The sequence below is a fragment of the Solea senegalensis genome, linkage group LG13 (assembly GCF_019176455.1).
Source record: "Solea senegalensis isolate Sse05_10M linkage group LG13, IFAPA_SoseM_1, whole genome shotgun sequence".
Lineage (NCBI taxonomy): Eukaryota > Metazoa > Chordata > Actinopteri > Pleuronectiformes > Soleidae > Solea > Solea senegalensis.
In genome coordinates this window covers 5,341,712-5,363,625 of record NC_058033.1, presented here as the reverse complement: position 1 = coordinate 5,363,625, position 21,914 = coordinate 5,341,712, and the positions used below count along the sequence as shown (strand labels likewise).

Here is a 21,914-nt window from a genome sequence, read left to right as displayed (position 1 = left end):
TTTTCTTCTACTGTCCCTCGTACAGTGACCTCAGGGTCCGCCAAAGGTGCTACAGTAATTGAAGTTATTATTGTTATTAAATGTAAGTAAATATCCGATCAGAAAACAGTTCAGTCTCGTCTTGATCGTTGAAGTTCCCGCTGGTTCCGTGTTCTTTAATTGTGTCAACAACAGACGCAGCCATGTGTTTTCTGCGTGTGTGTGAGAGTTTCTCCAGTGAAGTCGTGCACTCTGCACGGAAACAGCGGCTCTGTCAGTGAAGCCACCGCCGTCCCGAGCTCCTGCTTCACTTTTCACTCTGATTCTCGGTGTAAACTGGCAGAAGATGCTCATTATCTCACCTCTCTGTTGTTGTTGTTGTTTTTCTGTGCCGTGTGTAAAACAGTGTGCAATTATACAACCGCTCTTTGTTGACAGCCAAACCTTTTCTATAATGAGGAGGAGTTCTCCTTAAGAAGGACCTGCTCTGTGTGTGTGTGTGTGTGTGTGTGTGTGTGTCTCTGTCGACTCGATGCAAATGAAAAGTTTCCACCGCGCTCAGTTTCCAGAAGACGCTCTAACCACGTTAAGAGAAGCCTTTGTAATGCAAAAATATCTCATTACTCAACACTAATAAATGAAATTATGCTCTAACTGTTTATTTAATTGGACGTTTGCTCACATGCAGTCGCAGTCGCTGTGACTCACGAGATGCTTTACTGGTAAAATCCTCACGATTGGTGACACAATTCATTATGTTTGGCCTCGAGTGACACAGATGATTTATCATCACAGACAAATGCACAGGTTGACAAAGTTAAAAGAATGACTTCAGTTTGTAAGTCACATTAAAGTCACATAAGAGTTACTTCAAAGATTCAAAGATGCCATAAGTAAAATGTTCTTAATTTCAATACAGAAAACACATTAAACAACAGTTTTATTATCAGTTTGCTGTTGTTTTTGATGTTTGATGAAACGCTGTGTATTTTTCTGTAAATGAGTCTGTGTTGATGAATCCTCTGTATATTTTACGACGCTGAATAAAATGAATTTATCCGTAAACGTCGTCTCTGTCGCTGCAGTTTAACGTCTTTCCAGATGAAAGCGTGCGTTTGATCTGTATTCTGTTTTTTCCTGTGAAGACTCAAAGTGCTTAATCAGCGTGATAATGGTTTACTGTGCCGTCTCCACTCATGATGATGCTACGCTCTCATCGCCATGGTGATCGTATTATCATGTTTTTACACCACGTCTCACGGCGCTTCATTGTCATTCAAATCAGTCAACGCTTGTTGTTTTTCTTCACCGTCCGTTCAGGTGTTTAGCGTCTTATCGACGCTCGTTTTAACAACTTACTTCTTCTTCTTCTTCTTTCTCTTCTTCAGTTTGTCTGAAGTGAAACTGAAACATCACTTCCTGTGCATCAAATCCCGACAGCGTGTGTCAAATAAAATTTGCATTCAAAGATTTGTTTATGCTTCTCAGGGGACGAGTCCCCGTTTGTGTGTGTTGTTTTTCTGTTCTTGTCACGGCAGAAACAAGCTTATTAAAAGACGAGTAACAGCCTGACAAAGTCCTTAATGTGTAGATTTGACAAATTTCAGCTGTAATAGAGTTCCTAATATTTAGTTTCTGTTCAGAAAAACATAAAAAAGGTAACATTTTCATTGCAATTCGGTAGAAACATGATAATATGGATCCAACCTCGTTCTGTTTTGTTTAACTACACGATCGCCAAGCTTTTACCTGAACATCACACTGCAAATAACATGTTTATTACAGATTATTTTAGATAATTTCCGAATAATAGACTTTATTTATTTATATATAACTTATAACTGCTGTACAGTAGTTCTCATTTATATTTTCTGATTATTTTATTTGTGTATTTAAGTCAAGTCAAATCCTTTTGTGGGCCGCGTGACCCATTTTGAGGAGCCCTGCTTTACACTATTTTCTCCTACAGCCTCGCAGTGTCTTCTCTTATTTACACGTTGATTTATTGTTGTTTTCTCTTTCTTCTTGCTCTCAGTTTGCTCGCAGTACTCCCGTGGTGTCTTCGCCATCTTTGGCCTGTACGACAAGCGCTCGGTGCACACGTTGACGTCGTTCTGCAGCGCTCTGCACATCTCCCTCATCACGCCCAGCTTCCCCACCGAGGGCGAGAGCCAGTTCACACTGCAGCTGCGGCCGTCCATCCGGGGAGCGCTGCTGTCCCTGCTGGACCACTACGACTGGAACAAGTTTGTCTTCCTCTACGACACCGACCGAGGTGAGTGACCAGAATCACCAGAAGGGACGGAATTAGATACATTTTTTAAATTTGTTTCATTTTCTCAGCACACACAAGTACCACAGTTTGAGAACCATGGATCTAGTTAATTCAGAAAAGTTGTGATAACACCTGGAGCCTAGTACCTAGGACCATGCTCCGACGAGGTTCCAAGCGAGCTGAGCCGATACTAAAATGTGACATCAACAGACTGTCGGCCACCGATTGGTCAGGGAGGGCGACATCCGACACAAGAATCAGAAACGGAACAATGCCGAACTGTCGATCAGTTAAAAAGACAGAGAAGAAAATCTCTGTTAATCTCCAACGTTTTGCAAAGGAAATGGTGTATTTAGCGACAGCGCTGCTAAAAGCACGATCTGTGCCGAAGGGGCACCCTCTGTAAATTGTAAGTCTTCAGACTTAGTAAAAGTTATGATTCATTTTATATTGCATGTTTGTTTATTTAGTTTTCTAAAAAAAAAAGGAAGGGAGTAGTGATTATTGTGCAAAAGTGTGATGCATTTCCGAATTTCACAAATTCAATCAGATTTTGAAAATTCTGAGTACTTTTTTGCTCAGGTTTGTTTATATAGTTGATGAAAATGAAATAAAACTATAGTTTGTGTATGAAACAACTGTAGTTTGTGTATAAAATGACTAGTTTGTATATAAAACACCTATAGTTTATGTATAAAATGACTTCATGAATTTGTTTTGTTTTAGGAAAGTGAATTTATTTTTATTAAACAGTAACAACATTTTCAGGAACATTGGTTTTGTCACTACAGAAAACAAAACCCATGAGGAAAAATCATCTCATTGATTAAAAAAAAAAACAGTTCAATTGCAATATACTGTAGATGACCACTCGTTTTTTACTCTCCGCCTCCTCCGCTCCCTCGTGTTACATTTCCATTGTAAGACAGAATAGACATGCTCCACTGCGTGGATCACATCTCTTCATCTCACATTCATGTATTTTCAAGAAGGCCCTCAAGTGGTTTTAATTTTTTTTTGCTCTCTCTCTGTTCGGCGCCGCTGTGGGTGAACGTTAGAAAAGATTGGGCGTATCGTAGCTGCAGAGTGAAGACAATATCAGGATCTGCTCTTCCTTCAGAACAAATCATTCTCTGCCTCCTTTCTCTCCCTCTTATCTCAGGTCGTACATGCTTGACTGGCTAAAAAAAAGCCTCTGCTCATGTCTAATCAAGTGTTTCCCACCCCCACAGAAAAGAAAATAGCTGCAAAGGTCCAGAGCTGTCAATCACCTGATACAAAACCTGATCGCTTCCATCAGAACTGATAAGAGATGGGCATTGATGTGTGACAGGAGCACACATGGTCTGTGGTTGTGTCATATTTCATGGCACTCGCCTCCTGCCACATGTATGGTAGAAACCTGACTTAAATTTAGCCTCAGTGCTCACATGACACAGATCAGTGCATCCTTGAATGGACATCCTGGGGTGTGTGTTTATAGGTCACATCTACAGGCTTAAAAAAAATGTTTGTGTGTTATGACTCATTTTAAATTGCATATACAATAGCAGGTAACGGTCACTATAATTTTGCAAAAGTCACAAAATAGACCGCTTTTCTTTCATTTTTGTTCAAGCCAAGTGAACTTTGAACTGTGAATTTTTTTCCAAATTTCACTCTTTCAATTCATTCGTTTATTGTCAAAAAGATTCATCAGATTGCCTATAGGTAGTGCTAAAAAATGATATAAGACACTCTATACTGCATATAGCTTCTGTATAAACATATGTTTTAACATAATTAATGGGGAAAAAAAAGCTTTTTGTGTTCTAAGGATTAACTGATTCTAAGGATTCAGTAACAACTGCTTTGTTTGTCACTAGTTTGTGTATAAAACGACTAGTATAGAAACAAACCGAACAATGCCAAACTGTAAATCATTACAAAGACTTAAAAAAGTCCTGAAAACATGCTTAATCTCCAACATTAAGCAAAGGAAATCTCTGGTCTGGTGTATTTAGTGACAGCACTGTTGAAAGCTGCCCATCGTGAGCCGAATAACGACCCGTGGTATTTCAGTTCAGCGCCTGTGTCAGACGCAGTCTGTGCTCCGGTCATGCAGGAAGTTACTGAACTAATCTAACTAAACTAGTTCTAATGACTCACGACACTGAAAACAACTGCTTTGACTGTTACTATTGTCACTAGTTTGTTGTGTTTGTGTCGCGTGTAAAAAACAAAGTCACGGCAGTTTAATTCAGCCATGATGACTCCGCCCACGTTGTGGAGGTCGGAGAATAATGGAAAACCAATCAAACCGTGTAGAGTCGAGCCGTACCAGCACTGTGTAGTTGGAAAGTGCCTTAAGTTTTTAGAGGAAGAAAGTGGAGTGAATGAAGTGAGTTTCACTGTGTGTTGCAGATGATTCCAGTCAAACACAGCAGAAGGTCACATCTTACAACTACAACAAGAATCCACCATGAGTGCTTGTCTTAACTAGAAATGGTTGCATCTCTTTTAGAAATAGAGCAAACAATGAAGAACTTAGGTTCCTCTCGTTGTCCATAGGAGTCGAAGCTAAAAAGAAAAAAAAAACCTGTGCCTTGCAGAGTCATTTGACCCAGCAGTGATTGCTGATTAAACACATTCCCATTGATGAAGAAAAAACCTTTAAAACCCAAGATTTGACTGTTTTTTTTGACCAGTGGGAATGCAGTGTGTGTGTGTGTGTGTGCACATTTCAGAAGGCTTTTGGGAGCAGGCTGCAGCACTTTAGCCTGAGGACTCACACACACACACACACACACACACACACACACACACACACAGGACTAGGCATTCATCCAGTATCGACTATAATGTAGAATCAGTCCTCGCATGGCTGAGCTCAGTCAATGAGTGCCAGACTGATTCCCTGCATCAAAGCTCCAGAGATACGAGGGACCGAACACTCGAGCTCTGTGTGTGTGTGAGAGTGTGAGTTCCAGGTGTTGCTCATGTTGTGGGGACCTAGAAAATGAATGTAAGTCAATGTAATGTCCTCTGAAGACATGGAAATCTGTGTGTGTTGCCTCTGTAGGACCTTATCTGCCACAAACACTGTGCTTGTCAGGACCAGGAGTCCTCATAGAGACCAAAACCTGGTCCCAATGAGACAGAAACTCATTTCTGAGGAACTGAGGATGTTTTAAATTGTAGTTAGGTTCAGGTTGAATGGGAGGCAGTTATAGCCAGTGATTTTTCTATTAACCTTCAAATTTCCCATAATACACACAATTAACACACACACAACACAACAACAACAACAACAACAAAAAAAAGAGGAAATGTTGGAATCAGACACATTAAGGAGAAAAAAGAGAGAGAAAAAACACATAAATCAGATTAATGGGAAACAGAATCCAGGGATGTTACGATGAGGTGAGACAAGAGGAGAGGGGATGAAATGGAGGAAGAAAGGAAGAGAGGAAACAAAATGGTGGAGGAAAATGGCGATAAAAGGAAGAGATAAAAGGGGCAAGTAGGAGGGAAAAGAAGAGTAAAGAATATAGATGAAGGACAGGGGATGGGGAGAGGAAACATGATGGAATCAACAGAGTGGATGGAACAGGACGAGGAAAGGAGGAGGGGAATGAAGGGGGAAGGAAAGGAGAGGAAATGTCAGTGGAGGATAGGAAAGATGAAACAAGAGAAGAGAAAAGGAGAAGACAAGAGAGGAAAGGGCAGAGGAGACAGGAAAGTCGACAGAGAAAAGGACAAACAAAAAGGAGAAGAGGAGGAAGAGGATTAAAGAAAGGAAGAGGGAACAATATGAGGAGAAGGGAAGTAAAGAAAGGGCAGGTGAGAGGAGGAAGCAGATGAAGGACAAAAAAGATAGCAGAGGAGAGGAAACGAGCAGGAGACGAGGGCTGGACGGAGTGAATATGAAGGAAAGGAATTTTTTGGAAGGTTGAGGAATGAAATGAGAAAAGAGAGAGAGAGAGAGAGGAGATGATCAGGGAAGGTGAGAGGAAATAAGGAGATGACAAATGAGGAGAGGAGCCAGAGAGGAGGAGGAAACATGATGAGCTCTCCTCAGCAGATGGGCAGGTGGTTCCAGCAGCAGCAGCAGCAGTGTGGTCAGGTCGTGATGAATGACTCTTTAAAGAACAAAAACCTCAGTATGTTCCTCTGAGAGGAAGAAGAGGTGAGAGGAGGACGAGGAGGAGGAGGGACGAAGGATTGGTGAATCACAGTGGAGGGTAAAGACGTTTTCTCTCCACTGTTGTCCAGCTGTGCTGTGGTCAGTTCAGCACATGTCAGCCTCAGTGTCAGTCGCTCTGACCTCTGACCTCTGGCTGAGGTTGTGACACTGCTGCTGTTGCTGCTGCTGCTGCTGCTGCTGCTGTTGCTGTTGCTGCTGCTGCTGCTGTCCCCACACGTCTCTGCAGCTGGACACATTTATCAGCTGGTAATCAGTTGCTGCTGTTGCTGCTGCCTCATGTCTGTGTGCTGGGACCATCATCATCATCATCATCACATCATAGCAGAATAGCATGATGAAGTGTCATCATCATCATCATCATCATTGTTTCTGTGAAAGAATTGTTATAACCTTTTTGTAAAGATTTGTGCATGTTACAAAACATTTCTTGGAAATGATTGTTTACCAATTCAAAATAATATTAGATGCTCTCATGATTTATATAAAAAAAACAAAGTGTTTTGTTATATGGAAACGTTGGGAAATACAGGTTTAAATTAAATGTGACACTCAAATTGACAGAAGTGACATTAATGTTAAAAGTAGCAGCGTCATCTCAGAATGTCATGTTGCTCCGAGTTGGAAATTCCAGTTGGTAATTAAAGAAAATCCCGAGTTCTGACTACATATGGAACGCACCATTGACACTTTGACACCATTGATTCAAGAAGCTTGAATCACTGAGTGGATTATTAATGATTATTAATGGCTGAACAAGGCTTTAGGGATTTAAACCAGTAACCTTGTTGCTGTGAGGTGAAATTTTCTTCCTCTGCGTCTGCGTTTGCAACAAAGGGCCTCATATGTGTTGTTATGTTCTTGGAATCTGAACAGTCCCATATGGTCTAAGGTCAGGTTTGTGTCTTTAGCAGAAACTGAAGACATCACAAACTACATACGTGTGTGTGTGTGACTGCAGTCAAATGTTCCTGCTGGCATCCACAGTCCCTCTAATGGGGAGCGCAGAGCTGGGGAGGTGCTGAGGAGGTGGAGAGGGAGCCAGGTTTGTCAGTGCACAGGTTAATCCACTAATTGGGAGCAAAGGGAGACGGGTTGCCAGATTGTGATGGCCACCAGGAGGGGCCGTTTAAGGGGGACATCTGCTCCTGCTGGAGAACAGCCGCCCTCACAGCTCCCCAGTTTCCTTTCTGACACTCGTCTCTTTCACACACAAACCTGACAGCGAGGTGTCCCCTTCCCCGTCCTCTCTGGAGTCTAGTGACACATTTAAGTCATGAAACTGAGATTGTTTTTCCCCAGACTGGACCAAAAGACAAGATCAGACTGGAAAAAGATAAAAGCTTGAGAGGAGTTTGATTAAAAGCAGTTTCTTTTCAAACTTCATATTCTGTCTTGTAGTAGTGGTGAGAATCACAAGGAACCTCATGTTATGGGACACGATACCAATAATACCACAATACAAAGATTCTGTGATAATCATGTAGCGATACATCACGATATCTGTCTAACTGAAGAAAACAAAACGTTAAAAGTGCAGGATTTCTCTATTTATTCACAACATAGAGAACAAAGTGCATGAAGTTTAATTGTTTACACTAGGGCAGAAACAATGACCTGGTTCATGAATTATAATATCAATGACTTAATTAATTGTAATTTTTTTTGATAATCATTAGAATTACAACAAGTTTTCTGACTTTTCAGCATCTTAAAAGTGAATATTTTGCAGTTTCTTTGCTCAATGAAACAAAGAAATCAAATGAATAATGTCGCCCTGCTCCAACACACCTGATTCAGCTTGTCATCAAGCTCTGCAGAAGCCTGATAACGACCCAATCGTCTGAGTCAGGTGTGTTGTAGCAGGGCCATGCAGTTTTATTTAAATACAGACATAATTATGGGAAATATATTTAATTATACCATTAAACTCTCTAGAATGTAAACACACAACCTTGAACTTCACTCTTGCATTTCTTTCCTTCACCTCCTTCACTCATGTGTCGTGTTGTGTCCAGGTTACGCCATCCTGCAGGCCATCATGGAGAAGGCGGGGCAGAACAACTGGCAGGTCAGCGCCATCTGCGTGGAAAACTTCAACGACGCCAGTTACCGGCGACTGCTGGAGGACCTGGACCGGAGACAGGAGAAGAAGTTTGTGATCGACCTGGAGGCCGAGAGACTGCAGAACATGCTGGAGCAGGTGACGCCACCGTGTTTGTTTGTTTTTCACTACAGATTTTATTCCCGCTCGCCTGAAAAGCACATGATCACAGGAAGTACGACACTTACTCGGTGTTTGTGCTAATTAGCATGTTTTGAACTTGAAAAACCGTCTGTTCTGATCTCCAGTGGCGTTACTTGGCATAAACACACTCGGAATATGAGTCACGTCTTCTTCTTCTTCTTCCTCCTCCTCCTCCTCCTGCGTCTCCTCGTTCCTTCATCTCTCAGTGTTTCCTCTGGAGCTTCTGGTGTCTCAGTAATTGTTCAATTATTCAGGAAAGCTTCGCTCTGGCATCTGTCATACTTCCAACTATTTATTTTGCAGGTGTGTGTGTTTCGTGTGTGTGTGTGTGTGTGACACAGAGAACATCACGCATCCAGACATGATGGACTTAGAGCGGCTGGGATGATGCACAGCCTCGTGTTCATGTCGTCTTCTTTAAAACCAGCTGATGTTATGGTTATTGTAAACCATCTGCCTCTCTTATCTTAGCTTCTGTTGCGCTTTATTTTCTACTTTTTACATTTCTGTATTTCATATACGTTTTTCACTCGTAAACCCCATTTACACGGGATTACCTTAATCTGGGCAACTCATGTCTGTGTATGGAATCAGATTTAGAGCAACCAGGAATGAACCACAAAAATCAAAACACACAAACTGCAAATAAAATATTAATTTAATCGTTGAAAGATATTGTATTTTATTTTTTTAAAAATACACTTTTGTTTGCAATGACCGGAATTTTGTTTGCTGCGACTCTTTTGTTCTCTCCCTCACTTGTTCTTTGTGCCGTGGGTGGATCTTAGGACGCTGTCTGCTGATTGGCTACTGAGTTTTGGAGCAACAGCTCGAGCTCACGCTTAACAAACGTTCACTACTTAGAATTATTTTGCCAGATGTCGATGGGGAAAACTTGGGGAACGAGTTCCAGAGGGACAGCGACACCAAGCCCATGAAAACTTCCGGTCCGTTGAGCTGTCGCTACAAAACTCAGTAGCCAATCAGCAGGCAGCTTCCTAAGCCCCGCCCATGGACGGAATCGCAAACAAAAAACAACAGCGCAAATCATTGCAGACAAAATGTGTATTTTCAAAAAAATAAAATACAATATTTTTGAATGATTAAAACGATATTTTATTTGCATTTTGTGTATTTTGATTTTGTACTTGCTTCGTGAGACGTGTTGTTTGACAATATTGACACAAATCTAACTTCACACGTGAGGCACATGTTGCACGGTTATGCAAAGCCTGTGATTTGACATGATGTCAGCTTCCATGCACTACAGGTTTTTTTTTTTGCATCACTGCAAATAAAATCACACTACATTGTAAAATGCATGGATTGATGGATGGAGCGTGTTGAGAGATTTCCTGACCGCACGCGCCGACGCATATCATCCGTCTCAGTCTCATCGTTTTTCCTTGGTTCTGGTCTTTTCATTGCCTTCAGTTCCAAGTTAACTCTGCATCCAACGCACATTCAAAACCTTCCAAGGCAGCCTCTGTTCTTGCTTCTGACCGAGGAAGAGGCAGAGAAAACTAATATTATCACAGCACCTCTATGTCTGCTGAAATATGGAAGGTAATTTCCAGTGGAATTTTTACTTTACTCATTACACACATGGACGATTCGCATGGGATTAACATCACAGATATTACTCGAGGTTCCCAGGTCATACTCATTCCGTGCTCGTAGGGATTTAGTAAATTTTGTTGGGTTTTGTTTGGCTCCTCCTGAGGTTTCTCCCTCTCCCGGAGTTTTTCCCCTTACATGAAGGGGTCTCAGGATAAAGGATGTCACTTTCTGTAAACCACTTTGAGGCAAATTGTGTTTGTGATGACTTGTTCTCCGCAGCCGTGGTCACAGTCGCTGCCACAGGCGTAAACATCTATTTTGTCCTCTTTCTTTTTTTTCTCCTTTTTCAAATGTGAGCCGTTCATGTTTACGCTGTGCCACATTATTCTGATGCAGGGCAAGGATTTGAATGCGTAAATGGGTTTTCATTAGCTGCTTTATCAACACCTCGAACAGAATGGATGAGCGCTCATAAGCAACCAGATGTTACTCCACAAACACTAAGTGTCAGATCAGTGCAGAGAACATGACCGACTCAGTTCTCCATGAATCTCTGAGTCAGTTGGATTTAAAAGAGAAGAGATGAAGCCTATCATATATTATTATAATTATTATTATTATTATTATTATTATTATTATTAGAATTACTGTTATTAAAGCTGCCTGCAGTGTTAGACGTGATGTAGGGTTAGGGTGAGCCAGAAACACATTAGAGCATAAGTGAGGTCTCCAACTAAAGGATATATTATTTCAAATCTGTGCCAGTTTGTGTGAGAACCTGACTTTTCTAACGGCCTCAAACATGTGTTCATAAATTGGAAAAAATGCCGCAGGAAATCCAACTTGGCTGACTTCCTGTTTGGGTTTAAAAAAAAAAGTTCTAAACATTCAGGATTAGTGTGAGAGCAACAAACTCATGTTTCAAGTCAAGTTTTGTAATAAAGTCACAGTGGAGTTTATGCTTATCGACGCTGTATATCTGCAGGTTGCAACAAGTCGAATTTAAGATCTTTATAAGACATTTTTAAGACCATTGTGAACACTATTTAAGACCTGTTTCATGTCCATGCTGGCACAACAAATAAAAATATTTGCTATAAAAATAATATGAAGCATGTTAAGGAAAATGACTTAAGTATTTAAGTAATATAATTGAAGTACACATAATTCTGTGGCTTCACGATGTTGTAGCCACAGAATCCGATCCTCACGCTGCCAGACTGGCTCGTGTTTGGTCTGTGCCGATAAATTCTGACTGGGCTGCAATTAACTTTATTAGTTATTGTTTCTTCCATTTTTATATCACAGCGTATCATAAATCCAAACATTTTCCCCCCAAATGAAAACAAGAGTAACCAAACTTTATAACTCAATAAAAGTAGTAAAGTTTTTATTTAAGACGTCGATTCCCTTCTTTTGTTATATTTCCAACATGAGCCAAGACTGAAGTAAATGTCTGCACTTTAATAGCCCCCACATTTCCAGAAGGGTTACTTTTATTTTCAGGTGCAGTGGAAACACAAACTACACAGATTACTGGGAATTCTTTTCCCAAGGTTGTTCCTTGACCTTGGTAAAAAATATTCCTGGTAATCTGTGTAATCTGTGCTGCAGATTACTCACTGCACCTTTTTCAAATGAGTCTGATGACGTGCAGGCGAGTGTTATAAGAAACGACTAAACCTCCTGCTCAGCCTGGACCTTGTCGTCCGTCCTTTTCTTCTTTCTTTGTCTTCTTTTAAAGGTCTTGTTCAAAGGTGGGTTGCAAAGGGGGTTGGTATAAATCTCAGCTGGGATTGGGGCGGAAAGGTGGGGTACATCCTGGACATGTCACCAGTCCATCGCAGGGCCACATAGAGACAAACAGCCTTCCACTCTCACACCCACGCTCAATTTAGAATGTTCAATTTGCGTAATCGCCAAATCTGCGAGTTTTTGGACTGTGGTAGGAAACCGGAGAACCCAGAGAAAACCCAGACACACGGGAAAGGCCCTTGTTCTGACTGGGTCGTGAACCCGGGTCTAGAGTTCCTTGTAATCTGAAAAGTCCCTAGTCCAGAGGAGGTAGTACTTTGAGTGAAAGTGTGGGGTTGAATTTGGTTGAAACGCGTTGAGGTTTTTCAAAATCCCAGCGAAATGAGAAAAGTTCCCGCGCTGGAAGGGAGACTATAGTAAAAGCTGCAGCAGCAGCCGCATAGAGTTAAAGAGTGAAATCTCTAAAGAACACTGTAATTAATGAATCACTTAATTATCATCTCTTTGGCACAAAAAAAAACTGAAATGAGTTTATTAATCTGTGAAAAACTGTGAAAGAGCCAATTTCAACTTGCTGAGAAGGAGATTCGTCTCATATCAGATTAAACCATTAACAGGATTTTTTCCCACCGCTCACAGTTTGTGGTAAAGGAGGTGAAAGACAACAAAAACCAAAGAGAAGAACCGCGGCACAGCTGTAATGATCATGAGACCCGCGCTCAGTCCTTTTAATTTTCCCTTTTTATGCAAAAACCAGCTGCATGGAATTAAATGAGAGTCAGTCACTGCTCGCGCTCGGCTGGATATTATAAAACAGGCGGCAGAGTCTCTATCTGATAACATTTATTAGGTGACTCACAGGGAGAAGCAGAGATTAACTTAAGAATTTAACGGCACACGATTTAAAGTCCATCAATGATTCAGCTTCTGAGAGAATAAAAAAAAAACACTCTTCTTTTTATTTAAAAGGTCAACTTCAACAAAAAATGTAAAAATACGAGGCGATGTTTTTAGTTTGTGGACAAAACGAGACATTTGAGGATGTTGTTTTGTCAACAATGATTGACATTTTATGACATTTTATGGACCAAACACCTTAACAACGATTAATTGAGTAAATAACTGACAGATTACTCCATGGTACAAACAGTTCAAAGTGGTTCAAAGCCTTTTTTTAGGATTAAATCATGCTCTTATTGACTGGATTTCCCAACAGGTGTCAGCTTATATCACCAGTGTTTGTGTCTCTGTGTGTGTGTGTGTGTGTGTCGTGCAAGGTTATCCAGCAGCATTGTCACGTCCTTGTGAGCATGAAGTGTGTTTCTCCTCTGCGACGCAGCACCGTCTGTGAACGACTGCTCATTTGTTTAGACGTCCGATCCTCTACGGATTAAAGCTGACAGTCGCACCGTGTCTCTCACACACACACACATACACACACACATACACCTGCCTCATGCATCGTTTAAAGTCATTAACGTATGATATGCTGTAATCCAGTCAGATTAACGTTGAACTGTGCTTTGACTCCTCGCAGATTGTCAGCGTGGGGAAACACGTCAAAGGCTACCATTACATCATGGCCAACCTGGTGAGGGAAACACTGGCACTTGTTGTTATTGTTATTGTTGTTGTTGTTTACGTGTCTTGTTTGTCTCCTTCTTCCCCTGAATCTGTGTCCTTCAGTCTATGTGAAAATGGGCCCTGAAAATTATTCTTATTTATCTTTTTAAAGAAAAGAAAAGATTTTCTGGAAAACCTACCAAAAAATTGCAAACATTGTGTTGTCTTGTGTCCCGACTGAGCTCCATCTGCTGCTTAACATGTAAATTAAGATTTTTCCTATATAAGGTGTTAATACGTGCTTAATATTTACTAATAAAAGGCTAGTATGCTACTCATATGCATGTTAGTAAGCACCTAGTTAATGGTGAATATGTGTTCCTGAATATAAAGTGTTACCAAAGTAATTAGAATTATTATTTTTAAATGGCAATGTAACAAATCGAAGCCACGCTGGAGTGAAAAAATGGGCCTTCACATCTGGAGTTAAATAACATATGATAACAATAATAGGAGGTGAATGCAGTGTAATGTAATGATAAAGAAGAGGAACAAGCTTTTCAACCAGCAAAAATGTTGAGGTATAAATGATCAAATTATCTTTAAAGCCTTTTAAAACAGCATAAATACAATAAATGCAACACAAAGTAACACAGTTGAGGATAAATGTGTGTAAATGATGTAATATTCAAATGATTTAATCGCTAAAACAATAAATTGTAACTATGTTACGAGCCCATTTCATCAGATTTGTAGGATTAAAACCAAGGAGACAAAATCTTTATGTTCTTTAATTCACGTCATATGTTCCATAAATGTTCAGTGTGTCACCTTCGTGCTCGTCATGTCATGAAATCGAGTCATCAGTCGCCGCTAAACCTGGATTTGGACCGTGACCACGTCTCTCCTCTCCGTGTCCTTCAGGGTTTCAAGGACATCAACCTGGAGCGCTTCATGCACGGCGGCGCCAACGTGACGGGCTTCCAGCTGGTGGACTTCAGCAACCCCATGGTCATCAAACTGATGCAGCGCTGGAACAAGCTGGATCAGAGGGAGTATCCCGGCTCCGACGCTCCGCCCAAGGTCGGTCCATGGCAATTTATTCAGCGTTCATTTGTCTGAAAACTTTGCTTTGTCGTCTCCGAGTTAAATTAAATTCATAAGCAGTGACTCAGTGGTCAGACTTTCTCTTAAAGACTTGAATGTTTCTGAGGTCGTGCACAGGAATCTGTAATACGGTGGCTTTGTAATTGTGCAGGAGAACTGTGCAGAGGGCTTCAGACAGAGAATTAAAGTGGTTCATATTAAAGAGAAAGCACAGTTTTCACAGTTTAATTGCTTCCCTTTGGAGGGTTTCATCTCATTTTACACTCTCAGCGACTAGGAATTGTTTGCACCAAGTGAAATTAAATTATTAAATCATCAAATAGCTGACCTGGATTAAAAAAAACTGTAATTGAAGTCCAAGCTCTATAGTTTTACTGTCTGTTCTTATTTGAAATTTGAGGTTATCTGGTGTTTCTATGTGGCTTCAAATCTAAGTTATTATTATTATTATTATTATTATTATTATTATTATCATTATTATTATTCCATACCAAGGACAATAAAGATTTCACCGAACCTCAACAAGAAGATCTTTATAAAGGATAATGTGAATTTTGTCACTTCTTATTTAAAAAGACCTGTGTTTCATAAAGTTTATCTGCATTTTAAGATAAGATAAGATCATCCTTTAGTAGTCCCTTAGTGGGGGAATTTACATTGTCACAGCAGCAAAGACAGTCAAGATAATGATAATAAATAATAAACATGCATTTCCACATTATGTGAACGTACATACATACAACGTACAACGTATATAGACTTCAAGGAGTTTGTAAGTAACATCCACCAACGATGGTCCCTTTAATCATCACCTGGAGGTTGTGTAAGAATAATAAAATAAATAATAAAAATAAAACAGAGGAGGTTTAATCCTGATAAATGTGCTCTGTTCCTCTGCGTGTGACAGACTGACCCACTTTACGTTCTCTGCAGCCGCACAGATTGTAAGTGGCGGTGAAGGCATCATCATCATCATCACCACGTCGCTGTGGTCAGCAAACCTTCTCCCCCCCAGCAAATCTGTGTCCAACCTAAGATTTCTGTTTTAAAATACAGAGACACAGCAGAGTGGAAGTGGTGCGAGTTACACTGTGTGCGTGCGTGCGTGTTGTATTGTTACCATGTAACTCATGTTTTAGGAGTAAAACTCTATTTTTGGGTCCCAGAGTGAAAACATCTCAAAAATGTCCCACTTGTGTTTGACTAATACACAACTTCAGGTTAGCTAAGGTTAGTTAAGATTAAGTTGGGTGAGGTTGGGTTAACTTAGTGTAGGATAGGTTACAGGTTAGGTTGGGTTAAGATAAGAGAGTCATTGATTAGTTAGACAAATTTAGTTTAGGTTAATCTGTGTTTGCTTAGGTTAAGTGTTTTGTAAGTAGTAATTACAGCACAGGTTTGCATAAATCTCCAGGAATTTAGTCGATGTGAATTCCCCTGAAGTCATGGCGACATGACTCTGTGTGTGTGCGTGTGTACGTGTGTGTGTGTGTGTGTGTGTGTGTGTGTGTGTGTGTCCACTCCACCTCTTGATAAATTGCCTTCCCTCCTGGAAATCTACTCAGACCAAATGACTCTGCTCCCTGTGAGTTTGTCCACAGCCTGACTCACAGTCAGAACCTTCTTTCTTTCTGCTCAGGCTTTAACACGGCTGCTGTGTCTTTGTTATTGTTTTTTTGGCAGGCGGTGAACTAACTCACACTGCTCAGATTACTTTTTCAATCATCAGATCTTTGGGAAGCCTTTGATAACCGTAGAAGAGAGAGAGAGACCAAGTCCAGCTGTAACCTTCACAAACATCCTTATCTTAGCCGGACTTCCCTTCATACCGTATCTTCCAATTAGCCGCAGCAGTTATCTCATCAAAAGCTTGATTTCCTGTGTGGGGAAACAAATTGGCCAATTACAGCTTGGTCAGCAAGAATGAGAATGGTGACGTTCACCTGATCTGTGTCTCTCTTGTCATTTCTCGTCCACAGTGACATTTGTTAGTGAGATTAACGCAGCTGTAACGACAGTGTCTCTTCAAAACCACGCTGCCACACAACGACGCTGCGTTCCTTAATTAATTATCTTTGGAAATGAGATTTCTGAAAGCAGAGCTTGACTTGTTTTGTGTTTTGTTGACAACTGCTCTTTGAGTCTTTGATTTGCCCCCGGGAACTAATACAGTTTTTTTTGTTTTAACTTAATTAAATTTCATTTAATTTTATAAACTAATGAAGAATGAATTGGAAGCAGACGAGAGAGTGGGAGTGTGGAGAAAGTGTGCGTCATTTCTGGTGTGCAGAAGCAAACATAGATGACTGACACAGTTGGGGAAGGGATGGGTGAGTGGAGGAGTCCTCCATTTTGTCGCATCTGCATCTCAATGTCAGTGAAGTATGGGTCTGGAAACTCCCTCTTCCAAGAGGTGTGGCCAAAATCGGTATGCAACTGTACGGACCGATAATCTGGATGACGTATGCAGAGCGACAGAGAAAGTGTCAGCAAAGGTGTTTCTTGTAGTTTTGTAGGCGCGATGACTATCGAGTAAAGCCAGCCTCTCGTGCCCAATTTATGCTTGGTTTTCCAAGTCTGGTCACTTTATCGGAGCGCCCCCTACAGTTTTTGTGTATATTTTTTACTACACCACCATCTGCCACTTTATCCTCTTCCCTCCCTTCCCCTCTCCTGGCTTTGTGTATTTGTTTTCAACGGAGCTGGCGAACACCAGACGTGAAGCCACGTCCATGTCGGTCTGTGTGTTTTAATTCCTCGCTTCCTCCGACAACAGTTTTCTCTGCTTCTTTTCCGCCAGCTCTGCCATGATGAATGCCAAAAATCACGCAATCACTGTCTTGATCTTGTAGTATCTGAATCGGGGGGTTTGTGTGTAGAGCCGTGAAGCAATCCGTGTTTCGACCCGAGCTCCTGATTCTGAGGGCTCTTGCAAGGAGACATTATTTTAACCGTCACAACGATTCCAAAGCTGTTAAATTAGGGTGAAAATCCTGCATAGTTCCACTTTAAGTATCAGCTCTACAGTGTATAATGTCCTGACAGTAGTAGTTCCTTTCATGGAGTCTGCTTTGATTTACAGACTGGTGAGAGATTCTCTCACTTGCTCAGAAAGAGAAGGTGCAGTGAGAGGAATTCATTTACCTACAATGCTTTTAAATCTCACTCCCTAGCGTCTATATCGATGTTTTCTTCAGTGTGCTGATTGGAAAAACAAAAAGTGGCAGATTTCGGACTCTTGTCACACAAGCATTACTCGGATTAATCCCACACTGACACCTTTTTCACGTTCCTGGCAGAATTGAGCTGATAGCAACAATCGTACTGATTGTTGGGTCGTTTACGTCGCACCTTGATTGGTTGCATGTATAAGTGAGTGAGCGTGTGTGTGTGTGTTATTCTCTGCAGCAATTTGTCAAAGAGGAACCGGGGGATGGAGTGTAGTGTCTCTGTTCAGAGCCATAACGTCACAGTGAGCAGTGGGTTTAATGAATAGGATTCACCCCCCGACCGGAGGCAAAGTTAATGAACTCCTGCTAGTTGGGATAATTGATGCCAGGCTGCCGCCCGGCTGGACAGCCCGTCAGCCCTTTCCCTGCCTCCCTCATCCCTCCTTCTCATCCTGCTGCCTTTTTGTCTTTCCCTCAATTAGTTTTCTGCCACGCCAGAGGTGAGTTATAGGGAGAGAGTGATTTTTTTGTGGATCCAAATAATCAGATGCAGCGTGAGGTCTCCGGGTCAAAGATGGACTCTGGGAGAGTGGGCTAACGCTGTGGGGGTGTGTGCTCTTCCTGACTCTCACTCCCGGAGAATAATGAGTGCACTAAAAGTGCTGCGCCCCCTACAGCTGCCACGACTCTACGGCGCGCTGCAGAAACGCAGCGTGCTCGCTGATTCAGCTTCACGCAGGTTGTTTTCAAAGATATCCGACCAGCAAATGCTGCAGAACATTCCGCTAAATCAGCATTTAATTGGCCTCATAACTTTTTTGCACTGTGTGTACCCAAACCAGGTGACAGTGTTACAAATAGTGTTTTATTTCTCTCTGATTAATCGAAAAGGTCGGAGTTGAACCATAATTCCTACTGCAGCGCTTTTATGAGATGTGACGTTTGTTTTTGCAGCTGCAGGATAAGTAAGGTCTTTGTAAACAAACACAGTAAAGTCTGTATCTCCTTCCCAGTACACCTCAGCGCTCACATATGACGGCGTGATGGTGATGGCCGAGGCCTTCAGGAACCTGCGCAGGCAGAAGGTGGACATTTCCAGACGGGGGAACGCGGGCGACTGTCTCGCCAACCCCGCCGCCCCGTGGAACCAGGGCATCGACATGGAGCGCACTCTCAAACAGGTGAGAGAGAGCGAGGGAAGACGTGAAGGATACAACATCCAGGGTTTTTGAAATTCTCCCTCAATAAGAACAACATTAAGTTGACATTTAGGTAAATGTCTCTCTTGTTTGTTACGACGCCACCTACTGTTTCATCCCCCGCATTGCTCGATGTACGTAGACTAGACTTAAATTTGAGGACATAGGTCCTGGATCGTCCTCGAAAAGTCCTTGAATTTGATGTCAACCAAGGTGTTGGAACCCTGCATACTTACTTGGAATCAAAACTAATAAGTTACATTACATGTCGGGATGTATAACACGTTTGCTTCTGGAACTGAATCCACTTTATTGGAACAAAAGAAATCAGATTCTCTCACCTTTTTCTGTGAATTACCATGATATTGTACGTACACATCCTCATCAGATAATAAAACCCTTTAAAGGACAAAATAATCTGCAATCCACAGTCCAGTATTTCCACTCTACTTTGCTTAGTAAAAGTCCTTGAATTTGTTGTCGAGGTGATTTTATTTGTCCTCTATGGTTTTAAATGTCGAATGAAAAGTCTACGGTTGTCACTCCTGAGGACATAGTAAAAGTAGCGTCACTTAAGCTGGAGTCTCTGCTTGAATATGTGTGACCTATTTCTTTAGAACCATGTAAACAGTTGTTTGAAATGCATAAGTATGATTAAAGCCAACTAGAAAATCAGTTAAATCCTCCTCAGGATATATTTAAACATTAAAAATGTGTCCTCAGTTTCCCCAACTTCAAAGATCATGATTGTTCTTCAATCACTGTGCTGCTTCCTGTGAAATTATGTTCTCACCATCCAAAATAAATATACCTTTTTTATGCAACAGTTTTGTTTTTATAATAAATGTATAAACCTACAGTATTTACTGTTTTATAGTTGGAAGTTTGATTCCCTGTCGTCCTCTGTGTGCAGGTCCGGCTGCAGGGATTAACAGGTAATGTCCAGTTTGACCACTATGGCCGCAGGGTCAACTACAATATGGACGTGTTTGAGCTGAAGAGTAATGGACCCAGACGGGTAAAACTTCACACCACACTCACACACTCGCTGTTTGTTTGTGTCGTGATTTATTTTTTTCGATAGATAGATGGATAGATAGATAGATAGATAGATAGATAGATAGATAGACAGATAGATAGATAGATAGATAGATAGAGAGATAGATAGATAGATGTCCAGCATCCTTTTACAATAAATAGAATAAATAAATAGAAAACATGACATAAGAAAGATAGAGAGAGAGAGAGAGATGACAGGAGGGTTAAATGAAATGGAGAGCAACCAAGAGAAGGTAGAATGAGAGGAGGAGCAGTGAGGAAGCATAGAGGAGTTCCCGTCAATCAAAAAAAAAGTTTTAACCTGTCCTTCATTCACAGTGTGTGTCCTGTCAGGACACTGCGTGTGCGTGTGTGTGCCTGGTATTCCTTATGTTGTGGGGACCTAAATCTGTTTACGCAGTCACAATATGGGGACTTGTCTTTTTTGTGGGGACAAAAATGATGTCCCCATAATCTAAATGATTACATTTTAAGGTAGATTTTAAAGTTAAGTCTCCAGGAAGTCAACGCAATGTCCTCTGGAGTCATGGAAACCAGACTGTGTGTGTGTGTTTTTGGATCTTTGGCTCTTTTCTTCTACATTTCCCCACAATTCCTCCATCACCTCGGTGTCCAGCATCACAGAAGAGTATCAGCCAATCACTGCTCCTCCTTCCACTGTCTGGCTCGTCAGCAGCAGCAACACACACTGTGACTTATAGCTGCTTACGGCTGCTGTCAAACGCTCGCGTCTTATTTTACGATCAATACACTCAAAGATCAATACTTATTGGCGTTTCTTTTCGTGAGGGAAATCAAAAGTCATAAATCAGCTGACCGTTACTGTGCGCCTCCTCTCAGTGTGTTCGTATTGTAACACACATATCACATCTGTCACTTCCTGTCAGTCAAACCGTCAGTCAAGGACTCCTGGACGGTAAAAGGAGCTGCATGAGCAGGGCCGTGTCGGGGCAATTTAGGGGCCCACAGGATTAAGGGCCCGACATAGAAGTGAACCACCGACAAAACCTTTTATAACCGCCAATTGGTACAGTGCAGTTTGGAACTGTTTGGAATGTGACACAGTTAAAGAAAAAGGTCTCAAACTTGTGGCTCACGGGCCACATACAGCCCCCTCAATCTACTTCATGTGGCCCACCACTTAGTATCCAGTTAAATTAGTTATTTCTCTCAGTTTTTACTATTTAGAGATTCATTCTTGTTAGTTTGTTGTGAATTATACGTAGTTTCTTGTCAGAACAAATACTTATTTTGAAATTTTGTGAAATATCATCATGAATATTAGTATTGTGATCTGTTTATTATGTATGAAAGTGTTAAGTCTCTGTCAACAAATTAACCGACTGCAGTGTTTCTAGCTCAGACCACTGGTCAGGCATGGTCTCCCAACTGAAGGGTGCCATTAATTTGAAACCTTTCTCTACGTTTGATGATGGAAACCTAAATAATTGCGTGACGTACCAAACTGAACCATTTAAAGGAAATAGAGTTCATCTGACGTAGCGGTAACTGTGCTTTCACTTTCTTCTCTGAAGCATATGTGAGCTTCTCAGTCCATTCGTTGGAATGACAGTGGTTTTGTCAGTAATCTCGTGGCATTGGGCCGTTTTAAATAGACTTCTGGGAATTCTCTCACACAACTGTCCATATTGTGGAGCTAATTCAATCACCCATTCAAACGCCCGCCCCACCTGAACGCTCAGCGCGACTTTCATCTCCAAATTGAGATGGAAATCGATAAGTCAGTCGAGACTACGGGGCAATAACTCGAGCAAAGCAAAAACAAAACAAAGCTGTAGTGTCTTTCACTGCGTCC

General features: G+C 41.3%; 1 protein-coding gene across 3 annotated transcripts in view; it reads left to right on the top strand.

Annotated features, from left to right (window-relative positions):
* LOC122779354 (glutamate receptor 4) overlaps positions 1 to 21,914 on the top strand; it is a 120,115-nt gene that overhangs the window by 58,189 nt on the left and 40,012 nt on the right. For all 3 annotated transcript variants that reach the window (XM_044041571.1, XM_044041569.1, XM_044041570.1), the window contains exons 3-8: positions 2,015 to 2,254; positions 8,456 to 8,640; positions 13,538 to 13,591; positions 14,488 to 14,646; positions 18,854 to 19,021; positions 19,953 to 20,057. In XM_044041571.1, the coding sequence (XP_043897506.1) occupies positions 2,015 to 2,254; positions 8,456 to 8,640; positions 13,538 to 13,591; positions 14,488 to 14,646; positions 18,854 to 19,021; positions 19,953 to 20,057 (911 nt within the window). The remainder of the gene's footprint in view (positions 1 to 2,014; positions 2,255 to 8,455; positions 8,641 to 13,537; positions 13,592 to 14,487; positions 14,647 to 18,853; positions 19,022 to 19,952; positions 20,058 to 21,914) is intronic.